The sequence below is a fragment of the Lithobates pipiens genome, unplaced genomic scaffold (assembly GCF_037356315.1).
Source record: "Lithobates pipiens isolate NorthernLeopardFrog02 unplaced genomic scaffold, aLitPip1_a1.2 Scaffold_3, whole genome shotgun sequence".
NCBI classification, from domain to species: Eukaryota; Metazoa; Chordata; class Amphibia; order Anura; family Ranidae; genus Lithobates; species Lithobates pipiens.
In genome coordinates, this window is record NW_027507790.1 from 227132080 (window position 1) to 227147544 (window position 15465).

At 45.0% G+C, this 15465-nt stretch overlaps 1 protein-coding gene and 1 pseudogene across 1 annotated transcript in view; both read right to left on the reverse strand.

Moving 5' to 3' along the window:
• Positions 1–15465, reverse strand: part of SLC1A3 (solute carrier family 1 member 3) — a 116243-nt gene that overhangs the window by 86331 nt on the left and 14447 nt on the right. The window contains exon 2 of the mRNA XM_077462853.1: positions 9156–9427. Within this exon, the coding sequence (XP_077318979.1) occupies positions 9156–9336 (181 nt within the window). The 5' untranslated portion in view covers positions 9337–9427. The remainder of the gene's footprint in view (positions 1–9155; positions 9428–15465) is intronic.
• Positions 12150–12257, reverse strand: LOC143941746 (U2 spliceosomal RNA; annotated as a pseudogene).

A 15465-nucleotide genomic window follows, 5' to 3' on the forward strand; every position in this document is an offset into this window, starting at 1 on the left:
AGGAGGCATGGCTTTGTTACAATGGACGGCCGTCAAAACGGACTGCGTAACACAGTGAGAGACACCCGCTGTTTTAGTAATCCAAGGTACGGCTGCAGATGGGCACAATGAGGCTACAAATGGGCACAGTGAGGCTGCAAATGGGCACAGTGAGGCTGCAGATGGGCATTGTTTACCCAGTAGCTGCTGCATTTTCCCACCCTAGGCTTATACTCGAGTCAATACATTTTTCCAGATTTTTGTGGTAAAATTAGGTTCCTCGGCTTATTTTCGGGTCGCCCTAGACTCGAGTATATACGCTAAGTAATATATATTTTTTTCTATTTCCACTTTTGAAGTTGAATTTGAAAACCCCCTTCTATATGTTTGTTATGTGTTCCCATTCACACAGCACACCAAAAATAATAACAGCATAACTAAAACAATTTAAGTATGACGTGTGAATGGGAGCACACAACAAACATATATAGTAGGGACTTCTCAAATTCCACTACAAAAAAATGGAAATGAATCTTAAAAGGCCCCGTTTTAAATTACTCCTTGTTTTTCTTATTCAGAAACACCCTGTGTTAAAAGGAACATACCAAAGTAACAAAAATGAACAGAATAAACAGTTTTTCCAAGGATGTCCACCTGTTAAAGGTTTGGGTATAATGGAAGGATTATGCTTCTGTTCAGAGGAGCTGAGCCTTGTTCTCCTTGGGTGGTCCTGATACAAGGTGCTGCAATGGAAAGCACATGCTAACTCATATTTTCAGGCTTTCTTGGTCATTGCAGATGACCAGCAACAACTGAATGAAAGGCAACTGTGTGTGGTATAAGGTGGCCCTATTGAACAATTTATTGCTTTAATGTAACATTTTACAAAAATGTAAACCATTATTTCATGCAGATATAAATGTAATCATGAAAAATATGATTAAATGCATTTTAAACAAAACTAGTGTTAAAGTGGAACTAAACTCTCCCAGTCAACATTTTTAATCCTTATGCTGCTAGCATTAGTAAATAGATTGGAATTTGTTTTAAACTTTTTTATTTTTTACACTTCTTAAAGCGGACCTTCAGTAATTTTTTCAATTATTTCAAATATTAAATCTTCTGCCCTTGTTGTTTTAACTTTGGATGGTAAAACATTTTTTTTCTGCCAATAAATACCTTATACAGCCCACTTCTTGTTACTTGTCTGGTAAAAAGCCTAGGCTTATTACATCATGCGCAGCTCTCTCTCTCTCACTCCTGTGAGAGTTTGCTAGGAAGGGAGGAGGGATGAGTCATAAAAGAGCCAATGAGAGCCGCAGAGCTGGAGGTGTGCCGCTGTGTGTCTGTATAGATCCAAGAAGTGAACAGGCAGCAGCTTCAGCTGCCCACGGTTAAAATGGTTGCAGCCAGACTCAGTGGAGGGAGATCTCTGCAGCATATTTGGCAAGTACAGAATCACAGTATATATAAAATGATATGCAAAGTGATTGGAGGGAAGCTTCAGAATGGCAGAGATGTTTTTATTACAAATAAAAACTCACAAGTGAGCAGACTGCAGTTCCTCTTTAGGCCCTTGTACACATGGTCGGAGAATTTGTCGGAATGAGTCTTATCGGACCGCGTCGTCAGATAATCCGACTGTGTGTGGTATGCATCGGACTGATTCCGTCCGAATCTCCGTCCGACCCAATTTTCCAACATGTTGGAAAGATTTCCCGACCAACTGGGCCGGACGGACCTAATCCGATCATGTGTAGAACATTTTCATCGGACCAAGTGCCACGCATGCTCAGATCAAATTCCTACATCAAAGCTATTGGCTACTAGCCTGAATGTAGTCCCATTGTAACGAAATTACGTCATCACGTTCTGAAAGATCGGATTTTTCGCCAACTTGGCCCGACCGTGTGTATGCAACAGTTTCGGACACAATCCGTCGGACTAAATCCGACGGGCAAAATCCGACGGATTTGGTTGGCAAAATCTCCGACCGTGTGTACAGGGGCTAAAATTTTACTAAACCCACAACAGTAAAATCAGTGTGTATATGCTTGTTATACTCACTGTGGAACCTAAGGGGCAAATCCTGTGCACAAAGGAAAAGGCTGTTTAAACCTGTCTTATCTGATCCTCCCCTTCTTCCCTTGTCCCCAAGCCATCTCCTGATAAGACAGAGCCTCTTTGGAGTCACACCATTTTTTTCTTTTTCTTAGGAGGGTGCATGTGATTAGGACCGCAGATAGGGGGGGGGGGCACCAATCCTCTTGTAGGGGGCCCGAGCACACAGGGCGGCCCACAGAGGGAGGAGGATTAGTGATGGATGACAATTGTAAAACTCTTCCTCCAGCAGCTGAAAGCTGGTTTCTCCCTGCTGCCAGCTTTTATCTGCTGAGAAAGAGTTGTCCCTCTAATCCCCTTTCTTGTGTGCTCCCCCTCCCATGTTAGCTCTGCTCCTGAGTTTGTTATCTCTGTAACTTTGTTGCTCTCCCTCTGTTTTTCTGATCCCGGAGCTCCAACTGCCCAGCCTGTATATTTTTTCATCCCATTTTTATTTTAATTAACTTTTATCATTTAAATTTAGCAGGAGTTCTGTGAGTTATGTTGTATTTGCGTGTGCTAATAATGATTTTATTGTATTTTTTGTAAAATACAGCATTAATATTTTCTTGGGTGGGGGGGCCTGTCAGGTAGTCTGTACTGGGCCCCACAATTTCTATCAGCAGCCCTGCATGTAATCAGCACAGGGCCAATCAGCACTGTCCAGACAGAGGGTCAGGCAGGCATGTACTGGCCATCGGGACTACCAGGAGTTTCCCGGTGGGCCGATGGCTCAGTGGGCCACTCTGATGTAAGGGGGCTGGTGATAGGACACTCTGATGTAAGGGGGCTGCTGATGGGACACTCTGATGTAAAGGGGCTGCTGATGGGACACTCCGATGTAAGGGAGCTGCCGATGGGACACTCTGATGTAAGGGGGTGCTGATGGGACACTCTGATGTAAGGGGGCTGCTCATGGAACACTCTGATGTAAGGGGGTGCTGTTGGGACACTCTGATTTAAGGGGGTGCTGATGGGACACTCTGATTTAAGGGGGCTGGTAATGGGACACTCTGATCTAAGGGGGTGCTGATGGGACACTCTGTTGTAAGGGGGCTGGTGATGGGACACTCTGATATAAGGGGGTGCTGATGGGACACTCTGATCTAAGGGGGTGCTGATGGGACACTCTGTTGTAAGGGGGCTGCTAATAGGACACTCTGATGTTAGGGGGCTGCTGATGGGACACTCCGATGTAAGGGAGCTGCCGATGGGACACTCTGATGTAAGGGGGTGCTGATGGGACACTCTGATGTAAGGGGGCTGCTCATGGAGCACTCTGATGTAAGGGGGCTGCTCATGGGACACTCTGATGTAAGGGGGCTGCTAATAGGACACTCTGATGTTAGGGGGCTGCTGATGGGACACTCCGATGTAAGGGAGCTGCTGATGGGACACTCTGATGTAAGGGGGTGCTGATGGGACACTCTGATGTAAGGGGGCTGCTCATGGAGCACTCTGATGTAAGGGGGCTGCTCATGGGACACTCTGATGTAAGGGGGTGCTAATGGGACACTCTGATTTAAGGGGGCTGGTAATAAGACACTCTGATCTAAGGGGGTGCTGATGGGACACTCTGTTGTAAGGGGGCTGGTGATGGGACACTCTGATATAAGGGGGTGCTGATGGGACACTCTGATGTAAGGGGGTGCTGATGGGACACTCTGATGTAAGGGTGCTGCTCATGGGACACTCTGATGTAAGGGGGTGCTGATGGGACACTCTGATGTAAGGGGGCTGCTCATGGGACACTCTGATGTAAGGGGGCTGCTCATGGGACACTCTGATGTAAGGGGGTGCTGATGGGACACTCTGATTTAAGGGGGCTGGTAATGGGACACTCTGATGTAAGGGGGTGTTGATGGGACATTCTGTTGTAAGGGGGCTGGTGATGGGACACTCTGATGTAAAGGGGTGCTGATGGGACACTCAAAATGTAAGTGGGCCGGTCTGGATGAAGTCCAGGGCCAAATTTCTGTCCCAGTCTAGCCCTGGGGTCAGGTCTCCAGCAGTCTCATAGGACAGTTATATTAGAATGAAAACTCCTCCTACAAGTTTTAACCAGACACTGAAAGAAGTCACAAGACTGCGGTATACTGCTGATGAGAAAAGGTATTTAGCAATTTATATTTACTAAAATAATTGTGTTTCCAATTGGCCATTAAGTTCGTAGGTTACTGAATTTCTGGCAGATACCTTTGCTTTTCAAAATATATGTAGTCCTTTACTGTTCCTTTTGGGGGTGATTGACGATGACACTATAGATAACTACACTAAATCCCTTTTACATGTCTTTTTCTTTTATGTCAGGAAACGGAACGTGTTGAATTGGACACGTACAGAAGTCCTTAAAGCGGGAGTCCGCCGGGACTCCGCGTTTTTTTTTTTTTTTTTAAAGTCAGCAGCTACAAATACTGCAGCTGCTGACTTTTAAAATAGTGACACTTACCTGTCCAGCGCGCCCGCGATGTCGGCACCCGAAGCCGATCTCTAGATCGACACTCGAGTGCTGCCGCCGCCATCTTGGGTATGGGAATCAGGAAATGGAGCCTTTCGGCTTCATTTCCCGGTTCCCTACTGCGCATGCGCGAGCCGCGCTGCGCAATGAGGACGGTCCCCGCTGCCTCTGGGATCTGTGTGTTTCCCAGCAGGCAGCGGGGCACTTGCGGAAGGGGGCGGGCACTTGCGGAAAGGGGCGTAATGTACGCCCCTTTCCGCAGAGAGCTAGCCCGGAAGTGGGTGCAGTTACCTGGATTATCCAGGTAACTGCACCCCCCTCCCCCCTGAAAGGTGCCAATTGTGGCGCCGGAGGGGGGGAGGAATCCGATGAGCGGAAGGTCCATTTTAGGGTGGACCTCCGCTTTAAATTGTCTGCTTGGAAAAAACGGGTTAATTTAGATATCCCTTTATATAGGATGACATATAAGGGTAGGGGGTGCCCCAAAAACTTTTTTACGAAAATATGGTCCAGATGGGTTGATTCAGATGCAGCGGTGGCTGAGAACTCCTAAAGCAATATGCTAATGATGTTTGTGTATCAGAGCAGAGGTGATCCGGTTAGTTTTCTCTTTTTGCTTTGTTTTAATTGATAGCACTGTTTAGTGTGGTTTTTGTACATTTGCAGAAATAATATTTAATGAAAAAAGAAAAGAACAATGCTATATCTAACAGACAGGTTTGGTGTGTGGTACTCAATTTGGACATATGTTACTCTCTTCCCTGCTTGTGTATTTTTTTTACATATACACTATGGGGGTTATTTACTAAAGGGAAATTCACTTTGCACTACAAGTGCAAAGTGCACTTGAAATTGCACTGAATGTGCGCTTGGAAGTAAAGTCACTGTAGATCCGAGAGGGACATGCAAAGAAAATAAAAAACAGCATTTTAGCTTGCACATGATTGAATGATAAAATCAGCAGAGCTTCCCCTCATTTCAGATCTACCTCTCAGATTTACAGCAACTGCACTTCCAAATGCACTTTAAGTGCAATTTCAAATGCACTTTGCACTTAGTGCAAAGTGGATTTGCCTTTCGTAAATAACCCTGGGACGCCTGCCTTTACACGCACATGAACTTTGATGGTATCCCAGTCTTATGCCTCGTACACACGATCAGATTTTCCGAAAACAAATGTTGGATATGAGCTTGTTGGTGAAAAGTCCGACCGTGTGTATGCCCCATCGAACATTTGTTGTCGGACTTTCCGCCTACAAATGTTGGCTAGCATGCTCTCAAATTTTCCGCCAGCAAATGTCTGTTGTTGGATTTTCTGATCGTGTGTACACAAGTCAGTCGGACAAAAGTCCAAAGTACAAACACGCATGCTCGGAATCACGCATCACTATTGAATTTCCTTTTTATTGGCTTGCCGTACATCTTGTACGACACTACCTTCGTAATTGTTGGCCAAAATTTGTGTGACTGTGTGTATGCAAGACAAGTTTGAGCCACCACTCTTCAAACAAAAATCCATGGTTTTGTTGTCAGAAAGTCTGATTGTGTGTAAAGGGCATTAGTCTGTAGGGTTCAATATGGAGTTGGCCAACCCTTTGCAGCTATAACAGCTTCAGCTCTTCTGGGAAGGCCGTCCACAAGGTTTAGGAGTGTGTCTATGGGAATGTTTGACCATTCTTCCAGAAGCACATTTGTGAGGTCAGGCACTGATGTTGGATAACAAGGCCCAGCTGTCTCTGCTCTAATTTATTCCAAAGGTGTTCAATTGAGTTGAGGTCAGGACTCTGTGCAGGCCATTCAAGTTCCTCCACCCTAAACTCACTCATTCACACTATACTGACAAAAGTATTGGGCCACCCCTCCAAATCATTTGGTGGAGGGGGGATCGTGGTGTGGGGTTGTTTTTCAGGGGTTGGACTTGGCCCCTTAGATCCAGTGAAGGGAACTCTTAAGGTGTCAGAATACCAAGACATTTTGGACAATTTCATGCTCCCAACTTTGTGGGAACAGTTTGGGGATGGCCCCTTCCTGTTCCAACCTGACTGTGCACCAGTGAATAAGGCAAGGTCCATAAAGACATGGATGAGCAGGAGTTTTAGTTAATCTCCTTCAGCCTAGGTTCACACTACTGCGGGATTGATATTGTGCGAGTTCAGTTAAACTGAATTGAGGTTTTTCCAGGTAAAGTGTTACTAAACCTAGAACCTGCATTCACTATATCTGATCTCCCACAGTACACAAAACATGGAAATGCAATTATTTTAGTAAATACAAACTGCTAAATACCCTTTCTCATCAGCAGTATATATCAATCTTGTTCTGTGTCTATCAGTGTCCAGCCAAGCACTGGTTAAAGCTTGTAGGAGGAGTTTTCATTCGGCTATGACTGCCCTGTGAGGCTGCATAATGCCTCCTAACCCTCTCTTTGGACAGTGCTGATTGGCCCTGTGACAATCACATGCACTCTCTCCCCCCAAAAAAATCTCTCTAGCAACACACACCAAACTGAGCATGTGCAGAGTGTCCCCAAGGCTCTGTACTATCAGGAGATGGATTATGGACTGTAGAAGAAGGGGAAGATCAGAGAAGACAGAATCAAACAGCCTTTTTTTTTTTTTTTACACAATGTGGAGGATTAACCCCTTAGGTTCCACAGTGGGTATAACAAACATGCTTTTACTGCATATACAGACTGATTTCACCGTTGTAGGTTTAGTAACACTTTAAGGCCATTTAGTGCACATTAAGTAGTACATTCCTTTTACCAAAGGTAGCATTAGGATACTGGTTGGGTGCATGGTTCCAATGCTAAATGGTATAAGGTCAGTAGATATAAAAACAAGTTGAGTACAGAGCTGAAAGTGTAAGCAGAAGTTTTGGTTGGGGGGGGGGGGGGGGTATGTATATGCCAGCCATAGGGAGATGGGAAAACATGCAGAGTGTGTCATGAATCCACACTAGATATAACTGGTAAAACATCTAGAGTAACCCTATCCTGGGGGCTATAAATATAGGAGTATTGGAAGGGAGAGGAGAAAGAAAAATAAGTGGGATGTAAGACAAGAATTGAAAGGAAAAAGATGGAGAGATGAAAAAGGGGGGGGGGGGGCATGATGGTAATTTAGCATTTAGCTAGCAAGAAAAATGATGAGCGGGAGGAAAAGAAACAATGAGAGAACCCTACAGACTCCTGGGAAAAGAAGGGAACCGGCAAGGGGTGTGGGGGGGGGGGGGGGGGAGTGGGAAGGACCTATTGGGTGGGATATGAGTAAGCAGTAGGGAGAGGAAAATGGGAATCCCCAAGGCAATAGGATTAAGGTAGCGGAATTAGAGTTGAAATAAATGAGCAGTTTGTAAAGATAGCAGCCAGTAGTTAAGCCATAGCTACCATATCAAGAGATACACTATATTGTCGAAAGTATTGAGATGCCTGCCTTCACACGTATATGAACTTTAATGGCATCCATGTCTTAGTCCGTAGTGATCAATATTGAGTTGGCCCACCCTTTGCAGCTATAACAGCAGCTTCAACTCTTCTGGGAAGGCTGTCCACAAGGTTTAGGAGTGTGTCTATGGGAATGTTTTGATCATTCTTCCAGAAGCACATTTGTGATGTCAGGCACTGATGTTGAACGAGAAGGCCTGGCTTGAAGTCTCCACTCTAATTCATCCAAAAGGTGTTATATCGGGTTGAGGTCAGGACTCTGTGCAGGCCAGTCACTCGCTCATCCATGTCTTTATGAACCTTACTTTGTGCACTGGTCCAAATCATTTGGTGGAGGGGAATTATGTCGTGGGGTTGTATTTCAGGGGTTGGGCTTGGCCCCTTAGTTCCAGTGAAGGGAACTCTTAAGGCGTCAGCATGGTGAGACATTTGGGACTGGGGATGGCCCCTTCCTGTTCCAGTATGACTACATACCAGTGCACAAACAAGGTTCCCATAGACACACTCCCATAGACACACTCCTAAACCTTGTGGACAGCCTTCCCAGAAGAGTTGAAGCTACTATAGCTGCAAAGGGTGGGCCAACTCAATATTAAATCCTACGGGCTAGGACTGGGATGGCATTAAAGTTCATGAGTGTGTAAAGGCAGGCATCCCAATACTGGTATTATAGTGTATTTGTGGTGGGTATCATCAAGTATTTCAGTCAAGAAGAATACATTTCTATATGTGGCTCCCAAGTCACTGATGGTGTGTTAAAGTTATTGTCCAGTCAGAATAAAGTAACAGGTTCTCTTGATAGTCCACCTCTTTTGTTACTGATATTTACCATATCTCCCCTGGTGACCTATGTACCTGCCGGGAGTCCTGAGTAGAAAGCCCTGTCCAAGCTCACAGGACTAGGGCCTCTGACATTTGGCCTCTTCAGTGCTAAGCAATGCATTGTGGCAGCAAAAAGAGAGGGGCCCATTCTCCTCTATACCCAAAGATGGCAGATCAACAAGGTGAAGAAAAGTATCATAAAAGAAAGGGAAAAGGCTATCAAAGAACCTGTTACTCTGTCTTCAATGAGCAAAGTAAGTGACAGGTTTACGTTAAATCCCAATGTACCACCTTCGCTCCGGTAATATCACATAAAACATAACAAAAAAAATCACTAAGAAGAGTACTTACCAACCACAACAGCAATGACAGTAAAAAGCACAAAGCCATTCCGCCGTAGGAAGCCCTTGACGTCATCCCTGGTTATGTTTTGCATCTTCTTCTTGGCCATCAGAGAGCGTTGGCGCACACCTTGCTGGAAACGCTCCATCCTGTTTCCCGCTCTTGGATCCTCCCCGTTGCTTTTAGTCATCTGTGCTAAATAAAGATGCCTCTTCTCTCAGTTCGATGGCCACAGAAACTTCCAGTGGATGATCAAACACGGCGGGTCAGCCGCAGCCGAACTGTAACACAACATGTGAATAAACTATTATGAAAATCCATGAAAGAAAGAATCAGCTCATTTCCATCTACTGGGGATGACTGCTAATAGTATTCTCACACATCTCTTTGAAGAAGGTAACATTACATACATCATGCACAATAAAGAAATAAACTACATTGCATTATGAAATAACAAAAAAAAACTGTAAAAAGTGAGGCAAGTATTGCGGTAAACAAGTCTTTGGATTTACATATGGTGATGTGTTCTTCTTCCTTTAAACCCAATTCCAGGAATTACACAATTACCTGCCCTCCACACTGCAGGGGGTAAAATAAATACTCATTAGGTCAAGGAGGTAGATCAATAAGGTGAAATACTTATCTTAAACTTTGCTTCGGTAGGCTTCAGCACTCTCCTCTTCTCTCCAAATCTCCTGGCTGTGGGTGGTCCCTTGCTGTCCTCACATACAATGCAGGGCTACTGGCCCTGCATTGTACTTAATGATGTCAGCATGGGATTTTTTTTATTTTTTTATTAAAGCTGGATAGAAACCAATAAGCTTCTAACCTCAGCTTCAACGATTAAGCTTTGGCAATAAAACCTGGAAGCTGATTGGTTTCTATGCAGAAAAGAGCCTGGTTTTGCACTCTCCAGCTTTAGTAAATAAACCCCCATGCGACTGGTTGTGCTGATTGGAGTAGAGACTTCAGGGGACCAGTGATGGAGGGAGATGGAAGGAGCCTGCCAATGTGAAAAATTAGGTAATACACCATATTCCTCTACCTCCTAAACTTAACAAGCAACTAATCATTGCAGTGCAATGGGGTGTGGGGGTGGGGGATCTGCTACAGGGGGATTTTTGTGTTCAAACCTGGAGATCAGCTTTAAGTGAACCCGTTGCCTTATAAAAAGAGAACCAATGAAGAAACCAAACTGACAATCAACAATACTATGACAGCTGAGATTGAATCTTTTTGTAATTTTTGTGCATCTCCTGGACATGAATTTTATGGAACCACCTTTATACTATATTTAGTAATGTGGTCATCATCCCTGATAAAGCACTGCTTGGATGTGATCAGTTGGTCACGTAAAGATTCAGTTATCTGATTTTTTTATTTTTTTTGAAAGCCTGTGGCGTGCAAAACACACTCCAAAAAACTTCACCCGGTGCATAAAAAATGTGCACACACATAAAGAGTGACACAAAAAAGTGCAATGGGTACACAAGTCCTCTAAGATCAGAGGACCTTGTCCTGAATCCCCCGGGGCGTTAGGCTCCTGACAGGGACAAGGACACTTAAAACTTGGTCTTCCTGGCCGAAACCAGTCAGACCCCGTTCTTTGGAAGGTCTGCCAAAACAGACCCACCCAAATACTAGGTGAGGCTCCCCCGAAGGAAGACCCCAACCCTAAGGAAGAGGGTGAACTAAGCCAGAAGGCCATGTCCACCCCCTCACCAGACTTTCAGGACAGGCCCTAGAACCTGTGACCCTACTCATCACAGCAAACGTGAAAAGTGACAAAACAAGACGTGACAAAACACACACTGAAAATAAATAAAAAGTGGGGAGGGGATAGTGGAGAGGAGAGTGAAAAGGTGGCCATTGTGTGAAACAACGACCAGGCCCTCCGGCCAGGAATAAAAAATTCCTCTGGTCCCAGCCAAAAGGCCCGGCCCAAGAGGCAGGTACTAAAAAAGCGTGTTATGGTGCAGTGACCTTGGTGCCCAAAATCAAAGTGACCCTCACTCACAGTGATTCTTAGGCCCCCCCGGACTGCCACTCCAGGGGCACATTTTATTTTATTTTTTTTAAAAGCCCATGGCGTGCAAAACACACCCAAAAAACTTCCACCCGGTGCATAAAAAAAGTGCACACACATAAAGAGTGACACACTAAAAAGTGCAGACGGGTGTCTGATGTCCTCCACAAGGAAGGACCATACCCTGATCCCCGGGGCGTTAGGCTCCAGACAGGGACTGAGGTACCAGACTCATCAGTGGTCTCCTAGCCGAAGCCAGGAGACCTCCTTTCCCCGGGAGGACTGCCGAAACAGAACCTCCTAGGTACTTGGTACTATGGGGGCTTCCCCGAAGGTAGGCCCCCCCAATGGAGATTAGACCAAGCCAGAAGGCCTATGTCCGCTCTCCCTCAAGACGTTCAGGATTGGTCCGAGGACCGACACCCTACTAATCAAAACGTGAAGTGACAAACGTGACTCACACAACACAAATAAAATAAATAAAAAGTGAGGAAAGGGATAGTGAAGAGGAGAGTGAAAAGTGGCCATTGTGCAATACGACTGGCCACTCCAGGGGCACATACTCCATAGGCTTTCAAGACCGCCCTGACCCACGGTCCAGACCACAGCAGCCCCCACCCCGGACAGGAAGGCATGGAGATCAGGAAGCTTGGTGAGAGCCCTTTACCATCAGGCTCCACCGTCGCTCCCTTCACTCCTTCCTAATTACATTCGGGAAGTACTAACCGCTCCTCCCCCCCTGCATAGGGAGCAGCCGGTTTTCCCTCCCGAAAAACTGCCCGGGGCTAGAACTACCCCAATCCAGACCAGAAGGCCAGGTACCCGACCCTCTGGATCAGACCAGGCAGCATCCATCCTCACCTGGGGCATCCTTCCAGACGGCTCAGACTCGACCATGCATCAGCCCCCAGTTTACTGTCGGGCGGCACGACGTGGCCCCTACCAAAACCGTCCTTCTGGATGCAAATTACACCATCGGAGAGCGCCGCCCAAACCCTCTCGAATAGGGATGGAACAGCGCCTCCTTTGGCAACTGATAAGAACAGATACTACACTTGATCTTAGCCAAAAGGCCGAGAAGCGATATAAGGAGAAACAGATAAGAATCAACCTCATTGACAAGATTCAGTTATCTGATATCAGACTTGGATATGGGATATTTGTAAAAATTAGAAAATGAAAGCAGGACGAAGAAGTGGTAGGGACCAATCAAGTTACATCTTTTGCTCTCTGGGAGGATTAAGTAAGTATACTGACTGGTCACTATTGGAGACAACTCAATTCCATTCCTACTGTCCAGCAAAAGACAACCACCATCCAGCGCAGCATTACAAAGCAAATGCATTAATACATTACATTAAGCAAACATGGCTGCCTCTATATACAGTTACATTTAGAAACTATAAAAGAAGGAGGATTTTAAAACATTAACATATGCAGAAAGTATTATTTACCGTAAAAGTGAACCTGTAGCCAAGCTGCAAACAAGCTTATATTATAGCTGCATGCACTGCGCTGCATGCAATATTTAAGACTCACAGCAGAGTAACGGAAGTCCTTCAGGTGGTTGTATCAATGCCTTATATCACCCTATCTCTTTCCTCTCCCAACAGTGACTTAGCTGTCTCCCAACCTTTTCATTTCGAATGTAGTTCCTTAGTGGGGGAAGAAGGAGAAGCAGGGCTGTCCAACGAAGGACCTGAACAACCTTGGCTCTTTGTTCCTGCCATGAACTTTGAGGATGAATTGCTCCACAGTGCCTTCATGCTACAGAGGTCAGTGTGGGCTTGTTTTAAAGCTCATTGAAATGCTTCTCCAATGAGGCTGAAGGCCCATCCCCATTCTGCTCCCCTTCCCTTTATTTTGTGTTTTTCTTTGTTCTCGAATTGGGTCCTCCGACCTGTCCTTTGGGACCACCTTTGGCCCTGTTGGTCAGGGCAGGTGGTTTATATTGTAGTATACACAAAATGTAACTGTTGATACTGTTATTATTACTGCTATTATTTTTCCCTGCGTGGGAAACAACTACTAGCATTATTGTGTCATATTTCCTTTCTTTTGTCTCAATAAAAAATATTGTACCAAAATATGTAAATGCTTGAATATCCATTCACATGTACAATATAAAAAGCTTATAAAGACTATAATAAGTATCTCCACACACACTTGATGAGAACATGAGAAAGTTTATCCCCACTGCATGGGACAATTTCAACAAGCAAGTAATGTTTTTTGTGTGTGAAGAGCATGGCTAAAACTGGGAGGCACTTATCACCCTGTAGGTTTCCCAAATGTCAGTAGCAAGATGTGGTAATTTATTAAAACCCTAAAACTGGTCACATGTTATGATCTGTTTGTACAATCTTTGTGCAATCCTCTTCAAATTACTGAAAACGACTGTATGTACTGTATGGGCCAATCCACCCATGTTGAGGGCATGTGGTATGGTTCCCCCTTTCCTGACCTGTCAGGCTGCATGGTCGGATAAGGGTTTGGTATGGATGCCCGAGGCCGCCAGCTTGGTAACAATGCAGCATGTTTTCACTTCTAAAATACTGCATGACTTCATATTTTAGTAGCTTTTTTGTGCATGCCAAAATTTTTTTTGAAAACCGCAGAGTAATATTTTACTGCATTTTTTAAGGGCTCCATACAACTTTGTGAATGGAGTCCAATGTCTCTTATGTATATCTATATGCACCAAGGAAGCTCCAGTTCATTGTCAGTCCATTCAGCCACTAGGAGCTTATGAAAATACTTGGAAATTCTGGTCATGGAGAGCACGTGACCCACATTTCCATTTCTCCCATATGACTGCATTAAGTGTGTGAGTAACCAATGGCCGGATGCCAATGCTGTCTAGTTGAGGCAGTAACACAGCCCCTATCCCTGACCAGAACAACTAAAAGCCAACACAGCACTTCTTGCCCCCATGGGCACATGGACCTTGGGAAAGTGATGGAAGGGTAAGTGTAAGCAGTTGGGGAGGGTGGCAGCTAAATTAAAACTAAATTGAAACTTAGAAAATAAAATCTCTAGTAGTTACATAGTTAGTAAGGTTGAATAAAGACACCAGTCCATCCAGTTCAACCTGAGTATCTATAATTGTCCCTATACCTGTTCATTGCACACTCACATTGGTCCCTACCCTTAAGGAGCCCACAAGTAGGCACATACAAATCCCTACATGTTCCTTCACGCACCTAAAAATTCCTTTCATGATTCAGTTTTGTTTTTGATGATACTGTGCATGCACAATGTAAAGTAAGCCCTCAGTGGAGCAAAGTGAAGATTAGTGCCAGGATGGTGCAACTTCAGCATACATGCACAGGTGTTGTACCATCACTGGCCACCTTATGGATATGCAAGAAAGATGCCGGCAGCAGTAGAAAAGCCCCCACCCCTAGTTCCATCGGAATCAAGAGTGCAAACACAAAGATACCCTTGCATTGTCCCATCCCCCACCATAAATGTTAATACTATGTCTAGAGGGTAGAGAAATAGGCTTCTCTATTCAGGAATAAGGTAACATTTTATTGGTTGTTGTGAGTTACTGGTCAAGTCGCTAGGGTTGAGAATTAAGTATTTGACTCCATAGTAATTTAAAGTGCAATTTAAGGGAAAAACAAAAGTATATAGAACATACTGAAGGGCTGACTTGCCAAAGGCATGACTGGCACAGAAACTGCATTTTCTTTCAGCGACTTATGTTGTAAAAACTGCACTAAGTATTATTTTACAAGGTAGTTCAAGACATCAGGTGTTGCGTTACAAAAGACTTTTCACTTTGCAAAGGAGTTTTTACTTTGCAATCAAATTTCCCCAGAGTTTACTGAATAAGGCCCCTTTCACACTGACGTCCCGTTCAGGCCCGCCTGTCAGTTTTTCAGGCGGACCTGAATGGGTGCTCCATAGAGCTCTATGGAGCGTCGGATGTCAGCGGTGACATGTCCGCTGACATCCGACCCGCTCCGATCCGAAAAAGTGTAACGGAGGAAAAAGCTATTTTTCCATCCGTCTGCGGATCGGATCGGGTGACGATGGGCACTGCGGTCCGTTGTCATCTGATCTCCCATAGGGGAGAGCGGCGTTGTGACAGGTCTGTCCCTGCACAGTGTGCAGAGACGGACCTGTCATCTCCCTGCTCAGCGGGGATCGACGGAGTGATCCCCGCTGAGCAAACGGATATCCACGGGGTGGAATAGAACTGATCCGCCCCGTGTGAAAGGACCCTAAAGGTGAAGCTCTGCTGACATCCATCATCCAATCATATGCTATCAAAAATGCTGTTTT